The sequence below is a fragment of the Anneissia japonica genome, unplaced genomic scaffold (assembly GCF_011630105.1).
Source record: "Anneissia japonica isolate Jap-2015-1 unplaced genomic scaffold, ASM1163010v1 scaffold128_len593404_cov183, whole genome shotgun sequence".
Lineage (NCBI taxonomy): Eukaryota > Metazoa > Echinodermata > Crinoidea > Comatulida > Comatulidae > Anneissia > Anneissia japonica.
In genome coordinates this window covers 255688-281683 of record NW_022713787.1, presented here as the reverse complement: position 1 = coordinate 281683, position 25996 = coordinate 255688, and the positions used below count along the sequence as shown (strand labels likewise).

The 25996-nt window shown below is 31.1% G+C and overlaps 1 protein-coding gene across 6 annotated transcripts in view; it reads right to left on the bottom strand.

Annotated features, from left to right (window-relative positions):
- Positions 1 to 25996, bottom strand: part of LOC117108720 (cadherin EGF LAG seven-pass G-type receptor 2-like) — a 115462-nt gene that overhangs the window by 39878 nt on the left and 49588 nt on the right. For 5 of the 6 annotated variants that reach the window (XM_033250832.1, XM_033250839.1, XM_033250834.1 and 2 more), the window contains 2 exons: positions 25553 to 25757; positions 2890 to 2910 (listed from right to left, as the gene is read on the bottom strand). In XM_033250832.1, coding sequence (XP_033106723.1) covers positions 2890 to 2910; positions 25553 to 25757 — 226 coding nt within the window. The remainder of the gene's footprint in view (positions 1 to 2889; positions 2911 to 25552; positions 25758 to 25996) is intronic. The other variant, XM_033250835.1, reaches the window with a different exon arrangement.

Below are 25996 nucleotides of genomic sequence, written 5' to 3'. Positions count from 1 at the left end.
TTAGAAAATAATGTTTGAATAAACTGGGTATCAGTACATATGGACATCTCACAATTTTGTATAACATGATTGGTTTATCTATGCAGTAGAGCCCCTCCTATTAAGTGAACACTATGGCCAACCCTTATTCAGGGGACACCCACTAATTAAGGAGACACTTTCTGGCCCTGAAGGTGTGCCCTTAATAGGGGTTCTACTGTAGTGTTTTATAATTGCAAAATCTTTTATAATCACTGCAACATTAACATCCCCCTAATATTTACATGCACAAGTACAAATGTCCCATCCCTGAAGAGTATACCTAGACATGTGAGCAGAATCACAATGTTCATACAAACTAGATAGAAAGAGACAAACTTCTTACGTAGTTACAAGAACATACGTATGGAATAAAGCAGTTACTTCGATTCAATCAACTTGCAAATATCTTGTTTACATGTAGCCAATTCAACTATAAGCCAGATAAAAACATGACAATCAATGGCATCTCAGTTTACGAAAAACACGACTGATATTTTTGCTCATATTTCATACGTAGTTTCTAAATCTGGACCACTAGTTAAACCAGAACAATGCTTCTGAAGAATGTGTCAATGAATACAGCTTCGCAGATGTTTTTTAAAGAACATTTGACAAAACACTTTCTTATCTTTCTTCATTTTTAAAAAATATTTCCACATCCAACGTAAAATGCAGAAATTGAAAATTATATATCACTTATTTAAACTAAGTTTCCACCTAGTAAGCTTAGATCAAGTTAAGGAAATGGTAAATCAGAATTTGTGTGTGTTTTTATTTTTTGTTTGATATACTTTATCATGAAGCAATCTGACAGACACTATATATTACATGACCTATTATACTTGTAATATTCATAATTATATCGGTCATTTGCCTAATTCTTTCTAGATGGGAATATTACTAGTGTCACAAAAAGTTACTTGGGATACACCAACTAGGTAACAATGTGCCACTTTCGAAAATATGTAATAAAATGAAAACCGAGACAGCAATAAATCATATTTGTTACTTCGATTGTGAAATGGTATAACACTCTTGGGGCTTACAATTCTACATGGGGGGTTGAGTTTGGCAAGTGATATTAATTCTACTATTGAACTCTACCGAATTTTCAACCAATCCATGAGAACCATCATTGATCCCTGTGACATAAATGGCGACAAATACCAAAACAAACTCATTTTCCAGCAGGAATTTGATAATAAATATTTGTAAAATTTCTTTGTTAGTGAATTTTTTTTTCTGATATTTCTTCATATTAAGAACAATTTTTAGTACAAGGAGGAAATATGCTTACAGTAATAAAATCTTTGAAATTAAACGAAAATGTTAAAAATACCTTGGTCACCTAATAATTTTTTATTTTGAATATGGTAAACCAGTAAAAATATTAATCACTGTTCAATGTAAATATTTATCAACTTTAAGCTTAGTATAAAATAATGATTCTAACATTATTAGACATTTGTTTTTAATGATCAAATTCATTTTTTCAATAGTTTCAATAATTGTGACACCTTACATTCTGGATATTTGGATACTTAAATGGCTTCCCAACTGATTAGTTACAATGTTAATAAAAATAACATTTTACAGTACAGTAGTACTGCAATGAAGAATTCTATAAACAGTAGCAAAACAGCAAGCAGGATGCAGTAAAATCCCCAAAAGATCATAAAAAATGCAAGCTATAAATCCAATAAGATCAGTAAAATCCACAATCGAAAATCCTTAGCTGAGGTGTCTACTTTCGTGTCTCAAAAAAAAAATTTAAAAAAATGAGGAAGTTGCATGGTGGCGGGGCTGCTTGAGCTTGGCGCCAGGAGTCGACTGTTCTATTATTTTTCGAGGGGTGTTCTCATGTGTAGGAAAGAATAGGCAATTTGTCGGTTTATCCAGGTTAAGTATTCACGAAGTAGACTTCTATAAACATCAGCAAAAATAGCTTGGAGCAGAATAGAAACGAGTCATTATCACTAAAATCTATGCAAACAACATTACATTAATGATGGATTTTCTACATAGCAGAGATGTCTTATTTGTAAAACATTTGCTATTTTAGAATCACTTCAACGCAGAAAAATAGTTATTAAGAATTAAGATAGACTATATAAGATTAAAAAAGGAAAAATCAAAAGGAAGAATTTAGAAAATTGTATAAAAACTTATAGGCATAAATCTACATGCAAATAAAACCCAAGTAATGTTAAACAGATTTTGAAATAAAAGGTCAAATTAGCATCTCTCTCTACAAATGTAATCAATTTATTAACTCAAGATGAATTGATAAAAATAGTTAAAAACCCTACACCATGCTAAGTATGTTATTTATGTATCTTGTACTTTTAATCAACATTTACAAGTCCTTAACCTTTAAAGTTAATTTGCAAAAAAAAATTAGCAGTAAAAAATGAAAATAAATTACTTAACCCCAACAATCTTTATGCACACCGCCATAAGCTTAAAGCTAATTCCATATTTTATCTTTATTAGTAGATAGCAGGCATGAGTAAGTGCCATATAATATCACCATATATAAAATTAGCAATGATATCATAACAATGAAAATTAGTATACATCTCAAATTGGCAAGAGATATTTCGATTCATTCAAATTTTTAGTAATTTACTCAAATATAATAAGCATATTAAATTGAACTTTATTGAAATTGTGTAGATCAACAGACTCTATTACGTACATAATGAAATTTAGTACTATCACTACAAAAAGAAAATAATCGTAAAATTTAATCTACCATAAGCCTAGTAGCCACGTATAGAATACATATGGCCGACAATGCCACATGCATACATTAGTAAGATGAAAAGAAGAGAGCAATATATGAAGACCTAAACTAAAAATCATTACCTTGATTCCATAATCCGCACCCTAGAATCAAATGAGACAAAAATCATAAGAAAATATGGAAAAACTTCACCAACATGTTATGTTCAGAAATTTTAAGTACCAACAAGACTCAAGTGAACATAATAAACCTTTCCATCTTATCAGTTAAATGTCTCTGTCTTTTCCAAAAATCCCCATCTTTTTAATAATATGTTACACTTATACAAGGCCTCTAAGCACTTCACAATAATACTGCGGTAATTGGATCAAGCACATATGCAACACATACTCAGCGCCATGAAGAGAATTCCGCAATGTTGTAGCTTTAATCAGCATATTTTGTGTTTGAGCCTACTGAGGTACCCACTTGTACTCCTGGTTAGAGAGAGACAAACGTTGGTTAAGTGCCTTGCCTAAGGACACAAGGAAATGTACAGGGAGTGATTGAAACTCCGACCTCAAGGTAGGGAAACAGAACCGCAACTACTGCGGAAAACTGCTTCTACGAAATCTACCAAAATTTGGCAGCCCTCCTTTGGTAAATGCCATCTGTGTACTGTTAATTTCATTATTATTCATGTTTGCTGTCTTGCCACAGAACATTTGAACCCTTGGTCTGTTTCTGTTTTCACGTTTACGTTAAGCGTATAGAGGCCTCCACAATATGCACTTTAGAAATCGATCATTATTAATTATCATTTTAAAAAATTAGGATAGTACACAATTAATTAATAATCAAATAAAGATTCAAACATTGAACACATCCTCTTCGCATCTTGAATGACATTTGCATAAATTATACATTACTTAATGCATCTTGTATATATTACTGTTATTCATCATTTAGAATATATAGAAAGTGGTTTTAAAAATAAATGTAGGCCTAAATATAGCATTTACTGTATATTTTAACTGCCACTTACATTATTCATCAATCATAATTGTATAAACTTACATTTTAATCTTTTTTCCATTTTACTTATCATTTAAAATAATCGAAAAACGACTTAACACTGTCATATTTCAACTTAAAAAAAGAAATTTCAAGGAAAAATAGCATCTCATGGTTAACGATTAGAACTAACGCTTTGGACAGAATTAGAAAAGATCATTTTTTCCATAAGCAAATGTTATGTAAATAATCATTCGCATACGCATACATCATTCAAAGGCTGACAGGAACTCCAACTCGGTGCATCTTTGATGTTTTCGAGTAATTTTGCAGAGTGAAGCAAATTCTGTAAATAAATGAGTCACACGAAGTAACGAGGTCCTTAATCAAGCAGTAATAAAAACAGGTAATACACAAACACGATTTTCTGCATCTTAGTAAATGGACCATCATCTTACGAAGCTTGCCATTTGCGGCAACGGAATTACAAATAGTATTAAAACCAACTGACAGATTGTAGCTATGGCTCATGGGAAATTGGTTTCCCAGGGATAAATTGCTAAAAAATACCGACTATTACTTCAGGTAAAATAACTCGGTTATGTTATTGCTTAATCCCACAAATTTAGCATCTGATTATTTCAGTGTTCATAAAACATGATAATAAATCTTATTCTTTATTACTAGAATGTCAATTTAAATAATAAATAAGAAAATTCCTAATAAACTCAATAATCAATCGTAGTACCGATATTGTTCTTGAATAAAATGAAAGCCATTAAAATTGATTACATATTGGTAAGGCTAATTGAAATAATAACTAGAAAAGATAAACCTACATTGTATACTAGGTGACTTAATAGAAACAGAATTTAGAATTTATTTTACTGAGTTTATAAGGATAATGAAAACAGGGAGGAATAAAAAGAAATAATAAAAACAATATCAGTGATTAGAATGTCGAAAATAAAATCCCACAGAATCTTATTCAGTTCATAAGATTAAAATGACTTTATGCAAAACACTATCAAAAAAATATTACCCATGTTACTGATAAATACGTTATTATTATGTACACTCTTACTGTTGAATGAATGTACGTTGTCCTTAGATTATAATACCAGACACTGGACACCTAACAGAAGCAAATTGAACATAACAACATTGTTAAACCATAATCGATTCAGAACAAAAAACGTTTAAATTAGAAATATGGAGTCAGTCTGACGCAAATTCAACAATCTCATTATTGTGAGAAATTCTCATCTTTCACATTTCACAGACCATTCAAGCTCAAAATGTGCGGCAAAACCAAGGTACGCATTCCCTGCGACATCAATCAAAGATCAAAGCAACGACCTACTTATTGTCCTCTTCACATCCATATTAGGGTGATTTGTATCAATGCACTTTTTGGAGATCAGAATGAGTCATGCAGGGTACTTAAACTAGTTCTGTCTTTTTTTTCTTCTTTTGCACACATCTGCACTATTCTCTTCTTTACATGATTCTTCCGATTACTTAAGCTCTAATCAAGTATCAGAAATTTGAATGAGTTGCTATAAATACCGCTATCATAAAATTGTTATGATCGCAGAGTTGAGAAACTTGGGAAATGCTATCTCGTTATCTATTTACAAAAGTGAAAAGTCGTAAAGCATACAGTACTTATTTTAATTCTCGATTCAAAGGAGTTTTTAAAAAATTTTATGGTAACTTTCGAGTAGGCATCTGCATGTTTGATGGGGAAAAAAATGTGATGTAACAAATAAAAAAGAAAAAATAAATAAATATGCTATGAGCATCCCCATGGATGGGTACGGGTGCACAATGATTGTTCATCGTCATTGTTATTTTAACATTTTCATTACCACTATACTATACAAACAATAAAATTTGTATACCATATCTGGTACCAGGAATATTTTTAGGTGTTTTTCTTTTTTTTTTTTCCTTCTGTTTTCGTTTTTTGTTTGTATTTTTTGTTTTTGTTGCTGAAAGTTGCAACAATATTAATTATCTCATTTGCTCATTATGCAGTCAAAATATATTCTGGAGCTCTGCTGCCCTCAGCAAGCCTGTAGCCAGGAAGATTAGAGGGATTCAAAAGAACCCCCCCTTTTCCAGAAATGCCCTTATAAATTATTAGTAAACAGTGCCTTTTGCATGGAAGTTGTTAAAATTAACTCAAAACATTTGAAATTTAGCATTTTTTATGAATTGGAATGCCATTTCAAGACATCAAAGGTGTTTTATCCTTAAAATCTTACCTACCATTGGTGGTGACAAGGTGAGTGCGAAAAAAGGTGGTAGGGAAAAAATCAGAACCCACCTTTAGAAATCCAGCCAACGGGCTTGCTCAGTCCTCGTAACCAAGCTTCAAAGTCCAAATCTGCTTAATTTGGAATAATTACTATGAATGGACTAACCCTGTTATATGTGGTTAGACAACAACATACTGTCCCTACCAAAATTTTTAAAAAGACCCTCCAATTTTGTTTGGTTGATTATCGCTGAGCTATAAGCTGGTGCATTTCCTTCAATTTTCCAATCAAGTCATTCTACAAGTATAGTATATATTATGCAATAAACAGATAAAAAAATAAATTACATAGAGTAACCTTTCTATTATATTAAACTACATTTGTTATATGGTGGAGAACACCATATATACACATTCTATAAAATATTAACACATATTCTGAACCTCAATTTACTTATCAAATAATAATGTTTACATAATGGTTTGATGTAGCTGGCATTATAGAATTGCATATGTATCTAGAGCAGAGATGAAATAAATACGAATGAAAGCAGATCGGATTACATTTTCATTCAGTTTTGGTTTCAATCAATGTTACCTTAAAATGAACAAACTTTACTAATCAAAGTAATGGCCAAGAAACTAGGTCTGGGCACATGGGATATTCTGACCTCATTTTCGCATAAAATTTGGGCCAGTCCAGGGTCCTAAATTAATAAGTGTAAAAAGTTGATTACTTGGTTCTGTCCAAATTTGGCTACAAGGTAGTAGCAGCAACAACAACAATCATTAAAAGCAAAAGCATCAACAGCATTATAAAAGCATCAGCACTAGTAACAACAGTAACAACAGCAGCAAAATCAGTAGCAGTAATTGCAACAACAGCAGCAAAATCAGCAGCAACGGTAGCAATAGCAGCAGCAAACTTAGCAGCAGCAAAAGCCACAGTTGCAACAATAGTAGCAGCAGCAACAACAGTAGTAGCAATAGCAACAACAGTAGCATTCAAAATAAGCAGTAGCAATAGCAACAGTTGCAACAACAGCAGCAGTAGCAGCAGCAATAGCAACAGTAGCAGCAGCAAAATCAGCAGCAGCAATAGTAACAGTTGCAACAGCAGCAGTAGTAGCAGCAATAGCAACAGTAGCGACAACAGCAGCAGCAATAGCAACAGTTTCAACAACAATGGTGGCAGCAGCAATAGCAATAGCACCGACAACAGTAGCAGCAAAATCAGCAGTAGCAATAGCAACAGTTGCAACAACAGCAGCAGTAGCAGCAGCTACAGCAATAGTAGCGACAACAGCAGAATTCAAAATCAGCAGTAGCAATAGCAACAGTTGCAACAACAGGCAGCAGTAGCAACAGTAAAATCAGCAGCAGCATTTACAATAGTAGCAACAACAGCAGCAGTAGCATTATAATAGCAACAACAGCAGCAGTAATAGTAGCAGCAACATTTAGGAGATTAAAACTATACTAATTACCATTTTATAGTACATGTATATTCAACATGTCTTGAAAACATTTGGAGTATATATCAGGTATACAGTAGACATGACATAACAAATATCAGTCATAGTAAAAATTCCTATACCACAGTCTAGCTATGTTAATTGTAAATCTATCACATCAATTCATTAGAACATAATTTACTGTCGCATTAAAAACAAACCAAAACATAAATTTTGTCCCGTCTATCCTCAACTCCGACTTTTACTCATATTACAATAATTCAAACTGTAACCACGCACTTAACAAATTCATACACTGATTTACATATGCATGTTTTTCCAATGCAAATTATTATTTCTTTACTTTCTCTCTAAGCATTTGCAACATGAAGGAAGGTTCCAAAGAACTACCTAGACACTAATGTTTCTCATAATTTTTTTTATTTAGAGGAGTCCCTTTTCCCCCTTGCACAAATGACCTGCAGTGTAAAATGCCCCATACCCACAAAATTATAAACAAGGCTTGCAAAACACAGTGACTCACTGTGTTTTGCAAATTACAGTTTATACATTGGCAGCAATAGCAACAGTAGCGACAACAGCAGCATTCAAAATCAGCAGTGGCAATAGCAACAGTTGCAACAACAGCAGCAGTAGCAGCAGCAGCAATAGCAACAGTAGCGACAACAGCAGCATTCAAAATCAGCAGTGGCAATAGCAACAGTTGCAACAACAGCAGCAGTAGCAGCAGCAGCAATAGCAACAGTAGCGACAACAGCAGCATTCAAAATCAGCAGTGGCAATAGCAACAGTTGCAACAACAGCAGCAGTAGCAGCAGCAGCAATAGCAACAGTAGCGACAACAGCAGCATTCAAAATCAGCAGTGGCAATAGCAACAGTTGCAACAACAGCAGCAGTAGCAGCAGCAGCAATAGCAACAGTAGCGACAACAGCAGCATTCAAAATCAGCAGTGGCAATAGCAACAGTTGCAACAACAGCAGCAGTAGCAGCAGCAGCAATAGCAACAGTAGCGACAACAGCAGCATTCAAAATCAGCAGTGGCAATAGCAACAGTTGCAACAACAGCAGCAGTAGCAGCAGCAGCAATAGCAACAGTAGCGACAACAGCAGCATTCAAAATCAGCAGTGGCAATAGCAACAGTTGCAACAACAGCAGCAGTAGCAGCAGCAGCAATAGCAACAGTAGCGACAACAGCAGCATTCAAAATCAGCAGTGGCAATAGCAACAGTTGCAACAACAGCAGCAGTAGCAGCAGCAGCAATAGCAACAGTAGCGACAACAGTAGCATTCAAAATCAGCAGTAGCAATAGCAACAGTAACAGCAGCAGTAGCAGCAGCTACAGCAATAGTAGCGACAACAGCAGAATTCAAAATCAGCAGTAGCAATAGCAACAGTTGCAAAAACAGGCAGCAGTAGCAGCAGCAACAGTAAAATCAGCAGCAGCATTTACAATAGTAGCAACAACAGCAGCAGTAGCATTGTAATAGGAACAACAGCAGCAGTAGTAGTAGCAGCAACATTAGGAGATTAAAACTATACTAATTACCATTTTATAGTACATGTATATTCAACATGTCTTGAAAACATTTGGAGTATATATCAGGTATACAGTAGACTTGACATAACAAATATCAGTCATAGTAAAAATTCCTATACCACAGCCTAGCTAGGTTAATTGTAAATCTATCACATCAATTCATTAGAACATAATTTACTGTCGCTTAAAAAACAAACCAAAACATAAATTTTGTCCCGTCTATCCTCAACTCCGACTTTTACTCGTATTACAATAATTCAAACTGTAACCACGCACTTAACAAATTTATACACTGATTTACATATGCATGTTTTTCCAATGCAAATTATTATTTCTTTACTTTCTCTCTAAGCATTTGCAACATGAAGGAAGGTTCCAAAGAAATACCCAGACACTAATGTTTCTCATAATTTTTTTTTAATTTAGAGGAGTCCCTTTTCCCCCTTGCACAAATGACCTGCAGTGTAAAATGCCCCATACCCACAAAATTCTAAACAAGGCTTGAAGTTGCAAAAACACAGTGACTCACTGCTTAACAATTATACATTGGATGTTTAAATTTATTTTTGCATGATAATTTATAAGTTTTCCTTCTGAAAATTTAAACAAAATATTTTAAAAGGATAGGAATGAAAAAGGGTGAAATATGAGAAACATGATTTTTATTCTATTTGGCCTTTGTATGAATTATTTCAAAATGACAATTTTAAAAATTAAAATTTTCTTCATTGATTGTTGAAGATGAAAGTTCAAGAGGAATCTATTAAACGGAAAATGGTAAACTATCGACAATTGCAGGTGTCGTGGTTCAGGTGAAATGAAGAAAAAAGGTTAAGTACCCAGATCACCATGGTTACATATTATTGAATTTTGCAGATGAAAATGAATTTCAAAGAAACTTGATATCTAGAAGTCCTTGAAAATCATGTGTTTTTTTTTTTAAGGTGAGATTTCGTATTTGAAAATATTTTAATATGAATACATAATTTAATTTTGTTGAAAAATAAATTATTTATTTATTTTGCATTCTCAATTTTATCAAGCTTAGCATTTTATGTTTCCTTTAAATTATATACCAAAAGATAATTACTTTACATTAATAATTGAACCAAAATAAATATTATAATTCTTTTGTTCTCCGTTAAATTTGAAAAAAACATTTTTTTTTTATTTTTTTAAATTCATTCCATGGTAAGCAAAGGTAAGTTTTTATCAATAAAATTTACCCAGGGGCCAATTGAGAGCAACTTCAGATTATTATGTCAGAGTTCAAGATAGTTATGAGATCAAAGGCGATTGGTTAAGATGATACTTCTTCTATTTAGTATATTATTTGTTATTGATGAAACTTACAGACGTGTTGTTAGCATAATTTGCAGCATCAATTTCGAGACGAATACTAAATCATGTTTATCACATTATTCATTGAGTCTTAAATCAGCCACGTAATTTAGAGTCAGACAAACAACTTGATAATTTTGAAATATTATAAAGGAACATTTACATCATACATATAAAGCAATTAAAATAAATCGGCTATGATATAAAATTACTTTGATGATCAAAATATTATTCTAAAACTCATAAATTTTCAGTAAAACATCTTTAGACTGACCTTTAATCCTATGTATCAAATGATATTTTTCTATATTACAATTCTCACTGCAGATCATGTGATGGTAAAACTATGCACGATAAATTGTCAGTAATGATTTACCACATTATGAAAATGTATTGAAATTGGATATTGTGAAATTGAAACGAGAAAATGTCAAGTGATGCATTCACAGATAATGAAAAGTCACAAATCCAACATCAATAAAATACAAGTTAACATGACATTCTCTGACCTATGCTACAGTACTAATTTGAAGTGTCATCACCACAGGAAAATTTGTAAAAAAAGGTCAGTTCATAAAAATGGTTAGTGATTTTTAAGTTGCAACTTATCACATTTGAACTTGATGTTCATGAAATATGTATTTAATGCCACTTTTGATTGTGTATACAATTGCAATGGTCCGTCGTTGCTACTATAGAAACCATCTTGAGAAAAATAATATACATTAAATTGGCTGTCTAAATTGTTGTGCTCAAAAATTGATCCTAGAGGCTATAGTAGAATATGCCATTATCCCTCTGACCATAAAATCTATGGATGTGGAGTCATTATAGTGTTAATAGGGTTTATATTATAAGAGAAACATTTACAGAGTGCATACTGAGGTTAGAAATATACTTCCCTTTTTATCTACATGAATGCCACAAGCATGATGACAAACTCATTTATTATTATTAGAAATATTATTTGAAGGAGAGAAAGGATATTTTTCCTTGCACAATCATTCCCTGTTTATTTATATTGTACTTGATCAATTAACTCCTGAAGTATTTGTTAATATCAAACCTCTTAATGATGACTTTATATTATTTGCAACTTTTTAGATATGTCTGAAATAATAGTGTCCTGAATTATCTAGGTATGCTCTATTTGTCTAGAGTTTTATTAAATTATATTAATAAAATGTAATGATTGAAGTCTAATAATTCTTATTGTTCTGACCATAAAATCTATGGATGTGGAGTTATTATAGTGTTAATAGGGTTTATATTATAAGAGAAACATTTACAGAGTGTACACTGAGGTTAGAAATATACTTCCCTTTTTATCTACATGAATGCCACAAGCATGATGACAAACTCATTTATTATTATTAGAAATATTATTTGAAGGAGAGAAAGGATATTTTTCCTTGCACAATCATTCCCTGTTTATTTATATTGTACTTGATCAATTAACCCCTGAAGTATTTGTTAATATCAAACCTCTTAATGATGACTTTATGTTATTTGCAACTTTTTAGATATGTCTGAAATAATAGTGTCCTGAATTATCTAGGTATGCTCTATTTGTCTAAAGTTTTATTAAATTATATTAATAAAAGTAATGATTGAAGTCTAATAATTCTTATTGTTCATCGTTTGGTAATTTATTCATCAATTTAATAAATAATTCATTTATTATTTATCTATACAATTTCATTAATTGATTCAGTTCATCTTATTTATTACACATTGTGGCCAAAAATATGGGTACACAATTCATGTTTCGAATATGGAAAACATGTGTTCATTCAGTATGTTTTTATTTACGAGAGAGCAGCTTAGCTCAGTCGGCTAATCTGGTGGTAGCCACTGTGTGTGCACTGAACCGTGGAGATCTCTAGGTCTCCGGTTCAATTCCCATCGCTGCCTCTCCTTGTGTTTCAGCTAGAGGGCTGAAATACAAGTTACAATAGCGCACCCTCCTTCGGATGAGACGTTTAAGCCATTGGTCCCGTGAGCATTTATAGCCCATGTGCATGTTAAAGAACGCAGTACACTCTTCAGAAAAGAGTAGGGGATTGTCTCCCGGTGTACTGTCTATTCACCACCAGAAGGACCCAACTGGAAATAAGTCTTCTTCTAGACTTTCGTGGGCAATCCTTGGTGTTTACACCGAATAAACCTAATCCAATCCAACATATAGCTATACAATAATGAACTTTTATTCCCATATGACCCAAAACTTCCTTTTTTTTTTCTTCGCAATGCGGTCTTTATTTCTAATGATTTATAGCATTTCATTGTCAAAATTTCTTCTTTTTTTTTAATGACCATTTCCATTAATCTAACGAAAAATGTTTATCAAATTTCCTCGACCTATTGCTACAGTGTAATGACATTGAAGATATTTCATTCCCACATCTTCAGATTTTAATTTTGATGAGCCTGGACTCATCCATGGCTCTTGAAAATGTAAACTTACTGAGGGTTTCCCTTCTGTGACTGGCTATGGTATTATATATATGAGTTTAACTAGACACCATGATTATCTGTTTAAAATGCATGAACCACAATTGTTGGATTACAAATATATAACACAATTGCCACCTAAATTCTGTTATACTGAGTTCATTTAAATGCTTTGGGTAGGTGAATAATTTTAAAAATGATATATATTCTTCGCATTAATAACATCAGTATCATTTATATAAGTGGTAAAGTTTATTGATTACTGTATATAGCCTCTGAATCGATTATTTAAACAACACTATAAATAATAATATAAATGAATGTATAAAGGTACTGAAGCATTAATGATGAAATTAATACTTCACACAATAGAGTTGTCATATACTATAATCTTTTGATGTGATATTTGCTAAGTGCCTAGTTTTGGAATATAATTCTACAACAGGTCCCATCCATCTCATAAAGTCAATAATTTTAAAACTAAAACTGAGGCTAATAGACCTAGGCATACTTAAAAAGCTCATATATCTCTATCTACGTGGTGTACTGCAAACATTAATATATATCATCTGTATGCTAAACTTTTTAATTTCTGGCTTAACTTAATCCTATTAATGTAACAATAATGATAATAATTATTGTTGCTGTTGTTGTTGTTGTTATTATTGTCATTAATGTTGTTCTTATGAATTATATTATTATTATTATTAAAGTAAGTAGATTAGGATTATTGTTTTGTGCATCGTATCTTGGGCACATAAGGATAACAGTTGGTTTCCAACTGAGTTGTTAACCAAGGTTAAACAAGAAATAAATAAATAAAAATAATATGTTATTAACGGTATTGATACCATGCTACTGCTAATACTACTGTACAGCATTGATAGGGCAATCGATACTGTCAAGGCCTGCTTACACTATGACGATAACGATAAAAATGATAACAAGCTAAAAAGTAATTGTTCATATAGAAAATTTAAGAAATAATTTCACAAATCAAGTGACGCCATAATCATGGGAAAATGATATCATTTTTACCAGTTCGATTTTATAGTTTTCACATGATTACGACATTATTTGATTTGATTTGTGAAAATATCTCTTTATCGTATACACGATAAATCGTTATCGCATCGTGCTAGTGTGAAAGCTTCTCTAATTTCTTATATTTTCTATATTATGAACAATTGCTTTTAGCTTTTTATCTTTGATCAGTGTAAACAGGCCTTTATACTATCACTGTACTATCATTACTTTCTCTGCAAATTCTGACCATTGACAACCAGAAAACCAGCTAAATCAAATATTCAAATTAAGAATACCAACAGCCTTATATTTAAGATATAGTTTTTAGAGCAAGTATACAAATTAACATTTAAAAATATGCAATTACTCATTTTTGGATGATGTAAAACTTTATTATCATCATTCAATTGTTTATAAAGATTTTGAAGGAAGTAGTTCTATTGCTATTGCTGTACACTATATTATTATTACTTCCTCCAGATACTTTCACAATGCAGTTGCTACCCAGAAAGCCAACAGCTCAAATATAATAATCAATTTAAGAACGCATTACCAGCCGGATAAACAAAATCGGTTAAAATATTTAAGATATTATAGTTTCTAGAGCATGTATCTAAATTAACATTTAAAAATGTGCAGAACGTTACTCATTTTTGGTTGAGATAAACAAAATTTAATATAAGACTACAAGTAGAGACTATAAGCAAAATACTTCCAATGCTTCATGTAGAAGTGTATGCATAGAATATTCATATAAAGTTATGTAATTTGATGAGGTAATATATATTTTTTATGGCATGATGTCTATGTCACTGTAGCAACAAGTATTATTAGGAATGTTAATGCAATTATTTTTAGCATTACTTTAGTTAATGAATATTGGTAAATTACAAATTCCTGCATTAGAATAAACAATTAGGAATAATGAATGAAGGAATGAACGAACTAATGACTAGCAGATTTAATGAATAAACGTATGGACTAATATGCTGTGAAAGGGTATATATTATACAACATTACAAGACTGACGATTTAGCTGGAAAATAAAAACTAAAAATGATGAGATATATGGAAAAAATATGAAAAAATGGCCAAGTTTAATTAATGCAAGGAAATGAAATTTTTTATAAATGACAAAATAATCAAATTAAATAAAATGCTGGTGTTATATGACAAATAATACATCGTACAAAGAAATAAGAGGAAAATAATGTCATATATTCATTGGATTTTTTAAAACAAAAAAACAAAAAACAGCTGAACCACTCTTAAAGACTTCAACCAAAACAATTCTTGTGTCCACCTGTGGCCTGTCCATGCCAACATGCTTTCGAATATAGAAACTAATTTCTTCCAAACTAAATTCACCTTAAAAAGCATCAAATTAGGTTAACTAAATAGGCCTATATATTATGTCCCATTAATTGCATAGCTAGCATTTTAAAGTAAATGTTCAGAAAATAAATTCACTGTTAACAACAACGCCAAGATTGAGTAAAATACTAGGCATATATATTACGTTATATATTAATTAATTACATAGCTAGTATAAAGGATTTTAAAGTAAATGATAGGAAAATAAATTTACTACAGTATAAACAACAATGCCAAAATTGAGTAAAATACTAATCCTATATTAAATTGTACAGTACATTAATTACATAGCTAGTATAAAGGATTTTCAAGTAAATGTTAGGAAAATATAATAAATACATATCATTTTTATCTATTAATTTGCTATATTTTTTACTACCTTAATAAATACCGACTATAGATTTTACATAATAGTACTGATATTTTTAAACAATATTTATTATTAAACTATATTTTTATTTCTTTATTATTTAGAATTATTGGGAAAAAAAAAATTAGACTCAAAAAGAAAATAAGTTTTAAAATATCACAAATTATAAGAAACAAATTAGTATTCCTTTGTGATAAAAAACATTATGAAAAATTGTGCCTTCCAAAATGAAAATTGACAACGTTGAATAATATTCCTTTGTGATGAAAGCTGAAAACTATAGAAACTTGTTCCTTTTGATTATGAATGCAAATATAGAAATAGATAGCTGATGATCCCCATTCAGACTCGTCAAGCTGGTGATAATTAATTACACCAGTCATTTATCTCGTTTGTGAAATCAAACATGCTTCAGATACTGTACGTTGATATTACCATAGTCTAAAGATCATGTTATTACCGCCGATGCCTTTCACGCTGTCCTACATACGAGCTGGTAATAAACCTAATTATCAAATCGTTAACGCATGTCTGCTTGTTTCGCTGAATGTGTTAGCGCTATCATGAGCAATGTGGCGAAAATAGAAGATTCATACTTTTCTATAATTTCAATGTGAACTTTGTGTCTGTTTTAAGAGACTTTCAAAACTAAATATAAATTTAACAAAAACCCTGAGGATCAGTTTTAAAAATGTAATAAAGTACAAGTAATTGTCTGGTCTGTTATACAGCTTGTATTTATTCTTGCTAAAATAATCCATAAAATATTATTTAAAACATAATAAAAAATTTTAAAAAGTCAGAAAAATGTGGTTTTACAGCATTTGGTAATTTTGACTAAAGACTATTAAATAAACACAACTTTTGAATATTATATTTGAGCTGTTGGCTTTCTGGGTAGCAACTGCATTTTAAAAGTATCTGGAGGAAGTAATAATAATAATAGTATACAGCAATAGCAATATAACTACTTCCTTCCAAAATGTTATAAACAAATGAATGATGATAATGAAGTTTTACATCATCCAAAAATGAGTAACTGCGCATTTTTTAAATGTTAATTTGCATACTTGCTCTAAAAACTATATCTTAAATATAAGGCTGTTGGTATTCTTAATTTGAATATTTGATTTAGCTGGTTTTCTGGTTGTCAATGGTCAGAATTTGCAGAGAAATTAATGATAGTATAGTGATAGTATAAAGGCCTCTTTACACTGATCAAAGATAAAAAGCTAAAAAGCAATTGTTCATATAGAAAATATAAGAAATAACAGAAGCTTTCACACTAGCACGATTCGATAACGATTTATCGTGTATATGGTAAAAAGACATTCTCACAAATCAAATCAAATAATGTCGTAATCATGGGAAAATGATAAAATCGTAGTGGTAAAAACGATATTATCATTTTCCCATGATTATGGCATCACTTGATTTGTGAAATTATTTTTTTAATTTTCTATATGAATATGAATATAAGGCTGGTGGTATTACATTCTTAATTTGAATATTTGATGTGTATACTTAAAAACTGAAAATAACTAATTTATGGTATTAGAGAGCACCGTGATTTTAATTTCATTTGACCAACACATGTGATATATCTAAATGGTGATGACTTCATATTACGACCATATAAGGCACATCATAGTTATATATATGGGTACAGTTTTTAGGCATGTTTGTTACATGTTTTTGTCAAAAGAAAATTTAAAAGTCTGATGGAGCTTCACAGTCCATGCCTGAAATGAGGCATGTTGTGGCAAAATGGAAAGTTGTAGCAAATATTGAAATTCAAGTTATTGGTTTTTCAGACACTTGAGTATGTAATCTTTAAAATGAGAGGTTATTCATTGAAATTGGACATTTCAGACCTAAGTTAATGGAAAGTGAAAGTACAGCACTCAAGATAAACATGATTTTGAGTAATTGCCTTCCAACGTTATTTGTGCATACATTGTTTAATAGAATTGACTATCAAAATAACGTTAAATAAACAATTTTTTGACCACTTCCAGAAATAATACTTTTGGAAATGATTATTAAGACATTAAACTGTTTAAACAATTTTGGAATTTTAGGTAATTTTTTGAGCTCCAAATTTTATAGCTCATTTGCTCAATACTGGCCTGCGCGACAACTAAACCATTTTTACATGACATGCCTCAAATATGCAATGGGTTTTTTTTTTTTTTTTTTTACCATAGCCAGCACTTTCGGTTAAAATTTAAAGCTATTTAAGCTTGACATATTGTATAGTACAGCTAGTATTATTAATGTCAGAGTAACCCTAAGGTTCTCTGTTTCTGATTAAAAAAATATCTTGATGTAATATAGCCTACATGTCTGGTCTAGTACCATTAATGTCTAAGGCTTTGTCCACACTATGAATTTATTTGACAAAAACATGTGACATGCCTAAATATGGTCATGATGACATCACATCATGACCATATAAGGCACATCATGACTATATATGGACAAAACAGTTTTTTTGACAAAGAAATTTTGATAATATGGACAGAGATATACTCCATGCTTGAAATATGCAAATTTTTTGTTATTTCTTTTTTCTTTTTTTACCAAAGGCAGCATTTAAACTTAAAGCTATTTTAGCTTGACACATTGTTCAGTACAATTAATGTAAGAGCAACCCTAAGGTTCTATGATAATGTTTCTGATTAAATATAGCCCATGTGTCTGGTCTAGTAGCATAATTAGGGAGCAGGACGACAGTAGGATGTAGAACGTAATTAAAAGTCATCTGCGCATGCAAGAACGTTAAGGTCACCCCATCGAATAGATTCTGGAATGCAATTTGGTCAAATCTACGTACGCAGAGAACGTAGGACGCAAGGTAGGATGGTCACGCATGAGTGATTCCGTTCTAGTGTCCCGTCGTCGAACAAATCGAAAGCTCCCTAGTGTCTGAAGCTCCCATAGTGTTTAAAAGGTAGAAAAAAGGGTGGTTATGCCCTTTTCCCCCAGTTTTAAATATTCAAAAACCTGTATCTCATTAACCCCTTCCGAGTTTCTCGTCAAATATGCTTTTTGTGTCTTAAAAAAATCAGTTGTACAACATATCAAAAAATCGTTTTCATCCGGAGCATGATTTTAAAGTTTATCCCACTCTGTCTTAATGGTCTTAACAAGGAGATAAGGTAAGTTATGGGGCATTCACTATATATCATGTTTTATTTCTCTATTAAAGAGATGATTCATTCTACTGTTACTTGATAATGTATACTTTGCTATTGTCCAAATAAACAAACTGGGCATTCGATATCAGATCACCTACAAATGACTGTTTAGAAGGTCTCAGCTTTGGTGGGTACTGCAGTAACCCAGCGCCTATTATAGACAAGAAGCATCACGCAATGGTAACTATAAATAATTTAGATTTATTCTCAAATTATCTGACCTGCGACCTAACCATTTTTTCTATTAAAACACAAAGCAGAAATGAAACCTGTGGAACTTCCATCAAAGTTTAAATAATCCTTAATGACAAATTATAACAATTTTATGTTCTGTGAAAAAAAAAAACCAAAAAACTATGTTTTGTAAAGGGAACTTTAAATGTATTTTAAATTAAGAGGGATAATAAATTAAGAGGCGTAAATCAGCTGTAAATATCATTAGGTGAAAGAAAATCTGCATAGTGGGTAAAAAAAGCAAACACATGTTCAAATATTATCATGACATAACCATGGTAACGACAATCAAAGATGACCCAACAAGTAACAAGGTCAGGTTCTCACCCAAACAGAGGCATCATCAAAATAATTCATAGTGGTTTTGGGTCAATGGTGAATCCAAAGTCTTTTTACATGCTAAGGTTTCAAACTAAACTGCTGAAATACTTTTTACCATTTTATTTACAGGTGAATTTCACTTAGATGGACGTGATGATATGATACGTGTTTAGTGTGGTCTAAGAAAAATGTTTCTTGTTCAAGTTAAATTTTGACTTTATTTATTTTTTTTGTATTCATCCTAAACAAGCCACCTGTAGGTAAGAGATTTCTTTAATTAATTTAATTAATTTCTTCGTAAGCCAAATCCTTACAATCAAAGTTGAAATATACAGTAATGTGAACCATTTCAAAGCCTATCAACAATGTAAAACTGGTGGTAAAAATGGCTGACTGGAAAACATCAGGTGTTGTTTGAACTTCCGACCAACAAGTTAAGAATTGGAATGAAGTGCTGAGCCAAACCACCTCCTCTATAGGCCTAAAGGAGTATTCATTCCTGAGGGAAGTCTCAAATATTCACTAAAAGACTCGCAATACTCGGTCCATATCAACCTCTAGCCACTCAAATCAAATTGTGTGCTTACCAGAAATCTAAAACTTAAAATCTTTCCAAAAAATATCAAATTCTATAGGCCTTTCATGGCACAAAAATTTAACAATAATCTACAAACCAGCTAAGATCAACAATGAATTAGGCCTATGTAGCTGTGGTCTAGACCTTTCCATAACAAATATCAATATTCATATTTTTTTTATTTCTATGCAAATTTGAGAAATTTACCAAGGGCAGAAATTTCATAGGTCCCATTTTAAGAAATTCATGGCAGAATTTGCATAATTATTTGATAACTAATTGCACAATCAAAATTACAGTAATAAATTTAGGCCTATAGAACTCAGTACTCAATGGAATATCTACACACCATGTTTAATAGGCACTTTACGCAACAGGATGGCAAGATGGGTGGACGGTGGTTCTGTGCTCATCAGAGCGTGAAGACCACAGCAAACATTTGGGCGCTTAACCCGAATATCCATTGTCGACCGCTGCCTGTCCTCTAGCGTAAAGTGCCTAATATAGAGGATACTTCAATTTCAACCACATTATTATCTACTAGCCACAGATACCGATAATAATAAGTCAACACAGGGGTAGCACGTTTATTTACCTTTGGTCATCCTGGGTTGGCAGCACTCTTTGTTTCTTATTGTTCTTATAATTATGTTTGTATTTTTTGTGCAAATTTTAACCTGAAATAAATTTGAATTGAACAGTGGTGGCAGCATTTGCTTATCTAGCACCTACCATTTGTGCAGTGAAATTTAGGCCTGTCCTCACAAACGACTGGCAGGCCATTCAGCACTAACCAAGCACATAGTAATGCACATTCAGGCAATGCATTCAAAAGAATAAAGCTGATTGGACGATACCTACCAACAATCAATATTTTACTGTGTAACAAAGCAAAGGCTCTGTCACCCCTGTTGTTGACTTAAGTCTACACAACTGGATATGTGTATTTAATTGGCTTAAAAAAAAAAGATGGTGGCGCATTGTCTATCAGTATCACACAGGGGGTGAGATACGAGCAACATACATTGCAATCAGCAGGTCTTACAGCCAATGTATAATAGAAATGTTAAAGTTCATAATCTAAATTTAAGATGTTTAACTAATCAAATATGAATTGAATCTATGAATACTGCTATTTCAACCTAGCATTAACCAATAAGTTGACAAACAGAAACATGAAAATTTATTTTAGCAAGAAAAATGAAATGAACATTTATGATAAAGCTGTAAGTAATAAAAATTTTTTTAAATATTATAATTTATCAGTTATCAATTACTGCTGATAACCCAAGAAGCATCTGGGGACTTTATGAGGTAATGCCATCTGCATTTTGAAAACCACAACAAATAGCGTAGAACCACTCAAGGAGACACCTTCAGGACCAAAAATGCGTGTCCACTGAATAGGGGCATGGCCGTACCTGTAGTGTTAAAAAGACATACTTTCCCGCTTTTAATGCCCGAAAAAATGTCCCCTTTAATAGACGTGTCCGAAAGGATGGGGATACTGTATATAAATACATTGAAAGTAGTAGTAAATTTCAAAATTTTGAACCAAATCATAATAAACTGTATCCACTGTATCAATGACTGAGTTCAATTATTCTTAAGCCTACTAATAGGATACAGCAAATTCAAATGGAAAATTAATAGCCTATAGCCTGGGCCCCATTCACCTATGAAACATGAGAGAATGTTAATCTGCAAATGGTGTCATATAACATCCAATTCATTAACTGGATTCATCCATCTACAATTGTAGAATAATAATCTTGTTTTAGGACTTAAATATTCTTTAATTTATCATATCTGTGCCGTATCAATTACAAACCTGTTACTTATATTATGACTTCCTTTTCAAATATAATTTAGTGATAAAAATCAATGATAATAATTAATAATGAAACCACACTTTTGTGTTTACCAATTATTTTATGTTGATATTCTTTTTTTTTTATAGAGACCTAGTATTATACACTATAAAAATATTATTTTAATTTATTTATCAAATTATTTTAAGAAAAAAAAATATTTGAAAATTCAAGGTAGTTTGATTATATTTTAAATCTAAGTTATTAAATATATTTTATATTATTTAAACCTAAATTATCTATATTAAATTTCATTTAAATTATTTCCAAAATTTCTTGTCATATTTCATGAATTTGTAAATAACTTCTTTGTTTAATATTAAAAATATCAGCCAAAAATTTATTTTTACAATATTTTCTCTTTCCACTACAAGCAACTGATGATGTTAGTCTAGTAATTTTCATATAAATTAACATTAACATCACTATATTTGTTTTTTGCTTCAATAGATAAACCGATTAAGCCTCAGGACATATATTGTACCACAATGCCCTTCTTTACAATATGCAACTTATCAATATTATATTATAGTTTGTTTCTACTACAATTTAATTTCCTTGTATAGAAAAGATAAAATTCTTATCTACTATATATCTCACTGATGACATAGAGTATAAATAAAAAATGTATTAGAAATATCCATGGCAACTGGAAATCAATAATACGTTATGTATTATTTTTTCCGTGTAGAATTAATCATGAGATTCTGAAGTAACTCACAACTTGATCTTTATCTAATGAAAGACAAAATGAAAGGAAAATAGAAATAAAATAAAAAATATAAATAAATTCATGAGATCCTGAAGTAACTCACAACTTGATCTTTATCTAATGAAAGACAAAATGAAAGGAAAAACAAAAATAAAAATATAAATAAATAAATCCCAGCAGGTTTATGTGATCTCCCACAAGTGAATACGAGTTATGAATTGCATAACATACAAAATACAACATTGATTTTTCACTTTACTTGTTTCTAAAAGTGAAGTTGGCATTTTTAAACTAGTTGCCTGAAAACAGAATTTGAAAAAAAAGAAAAGTTGCACTAAGCCATACTACTGGTGGGGATATAATATATTGAGGGAATATATCAGTTGTATACAGGCTATAGCTTTGCTTTTAAAGACAAAACTATCTTTCTGAATTTTGGATTTTCTCGCACCTTTAATTTTTGCGATTGCCATTTATAAAGAAAAACGCGAAAATAAAGGGCTGAGAAAATAAAGTGCTTTACACTAATCCTAGATGCTTTACATCAATCTTCTTAGAGCACTTAGCAAAGATCTTCAAAAAATGTGGCCTAAAATTACAGAACTTCTGTGACATCCAGGAACTTCGAGAACCAGTTGCCAACATAATGCCTTGGAGAAATTTAATGAGACTGATCTGAAAATTTAAAGTTTGTTACACAGTTATTGGAAACAAATATGTTTTCAATAATTATCACGTTTTGACCTAATTAACCAGCAAATTAGGTTCCTAGACGTATGGTGGTTCAAACCCATTTTCGCCAAAACTCATGTCCTTACATCTTACTGTATAAATTATGAATAATTCTTGCTATTTATTTCTATATTTTAAAAAAACAATACAAATCTTACATTAATGCTTAGTGTTAGCATAACTAAAAATGTTTACAACAAAACAAATATTTTCCACAGAAAACAATGACGGAAATTCCATCTTTCATTAATTGTTCCTGATTAATCCAACTCCTAAAGGAAATACAACACAAAAGACAACAATAGTCACATTCCAGGAGCAAACAATAAGCATCTAAAGAAAAACAATACAATTGAAAAGATGAAAAGAAGCCCTTTTCAAGCTACCGACTGGACCTAAAGACCATGATTAACATGATGACCAAAGGCTTACCGAAGGGTGAACTGAGTGAGTGTTTTCCCAAAGAGCCTTAAACAAGACCGATGCTGTTTTAGGTGTCAATATAGCTAAAATCGAAACTCGCCTTCCTCAATAGCAAGAGAAATTTTTTCTCACGAATTCAATACTAAACAAATACTGTTGCAATTTAAGGATTCAACAAAGAATACAGGTATATTGGCTAGGCTTAGTGTAAATGTAAAAGTCTTGGAAAATATATTTAACCAATTTCCTAATACGCATTTGTACGATATTGTTTGCAATAATGAATGCCAAATATGTTTATTATAAATTTGATGAGTACCATAAGTTTAAGGTTATTAATTATACTGATTATAGATATGTTGTGTAAATTAACAGATTAAAAGTTAGAAATAAGATTAAACATAATAAATGTATAAAGATACAAAACCCAACCAGAATGCTTACTCATTTGAAAAAAAAAAATGTAAATGAGCACATAATAGGTTTTGGTTTATGTAATGAAGGTGATATTATTACCATTTCTCAGGAGGTTAATTGTTAATGCTCAAAATTTGCTCTTTCTTCTTCTAATACTTGTATGTTGCTTTTGCAATATTACTATTGCTTTCTATAGACTGCTCAAGATTGGTTATTGCTATTTCATTTCATGCTACTGCTCTTACTCTTGTTTAAATTGCTACTGATATTAATACTATTCCTTTGATATAGTTTGTATAAATCATTACTTTATTTAAGCTTATTAATATCCATATATCATATTGTTTAACAGGAAAGAAGCAAAATATATTTCCAGACGTAAAAAGAATCCATAAAACTAACTATAAAAATAAACTACAAAAAAGATTTTTCATATGATACAGTATCTGTTCTGAGCTGGAATTAAGGGACATTAGGAATGACATTAAATGACAATATACACGATGACATACGAGACACAAGCAGGAAACAATTCCCGAACTTTGGTCCATCAGCCATCAATCACTCTACCTCTTAATGGCAGACAGGAGCAGACGATTTGTTCACCTGCTTCAGCTATCCCACAATTCAACTGCACTGTTTGTTTTCAAGCATACATTTGTTGATTTCAATCATTCCTTAGGGGGTTGTTCACAATTATCAGCATTTTTCACAAGTGTACAAAAATTATGCTAGGGGAGAGGTGACAGACAAATTTGTACACTTTTACATATGCATAAAAATGTTGATTCAAATAACATGCAATATTAAAAATAATAGATTTTTATGGCAAACATAATGCAATCATGAATATAATATATTTTTAAGTAACCAAGTACTTCTTTGCAAAATTAACATTTTTTTCTACATTTTTCGAGGGGAGAGAGGTTATATGAAAAAGGGTATTGTTTGTTCACTTGCAAATATGTTGATAGTTGTGAACAACCCCTTATTTACTACCTTAAAGAAGTATTAGAACTTGTCATACCATTTGTATTTGTATATATATTTTTTTCCTTTGTTGTAAAAATAAGAAATTGTGTTACTTTTTATTATAAATGTTAATTATGAAAATTAATCCAGAATATATTGGTATTAATCCGAACGAATTCATGTAATACACATTTGTACAACTATGACCGTTTCACTTTTTTTTATTTCACTAAATTATTTCAATAAATTCACAAAAGAAAAAAATAATAATTTATTAGCTATGTGGCAAATAAATTGAAATTAAAATACTTTCCACATGTCTCTAATTATAAGACTTTAATAAGTTGACAACCAAAAATAGGTCATAAACTATTAACATTTTCAATTGGATTTCTCATAAATGAATATTTCATGTAAATAGAATGTAAGTACTACAAATGAGTCCCAAGTGAGATACTAATGTTTGATGAGAAAAACATGTAACTTTACCTTTTCTAAATAATCAACATGAACTGTGTGCCATTCGCCATCGCTCACACCGCCGGGAATGGTTGCCTCTACTTTCGTTGTTTCATCTCGGACGGAGAACGAGAATTGGACTGTGTCGTTAATGATTTCTAACGCTATGAAATCATTCCTTTGGTTGTAACGGCCGTTGTAGAAGAGTAGACCATTTCCAGTCAGTGTTGCAAAACTACAAATACAGTGGAATAGAACATTATTTTAAAAAATATAACAAACTGGAAATGTTTTACTATTCAATAACTTCACAATATGTAAGTTGTTAAAGATTTCAAAATTTGATTTACTAGTTTTGTATATAAACTTCTATATAAACTTTATAAACATTTTACATATATAATTTTAGAATTTTTTATATTATTTATTATCTGTCTCTTATACACATCTAGATGTGTATAAGAGACAGGAGCA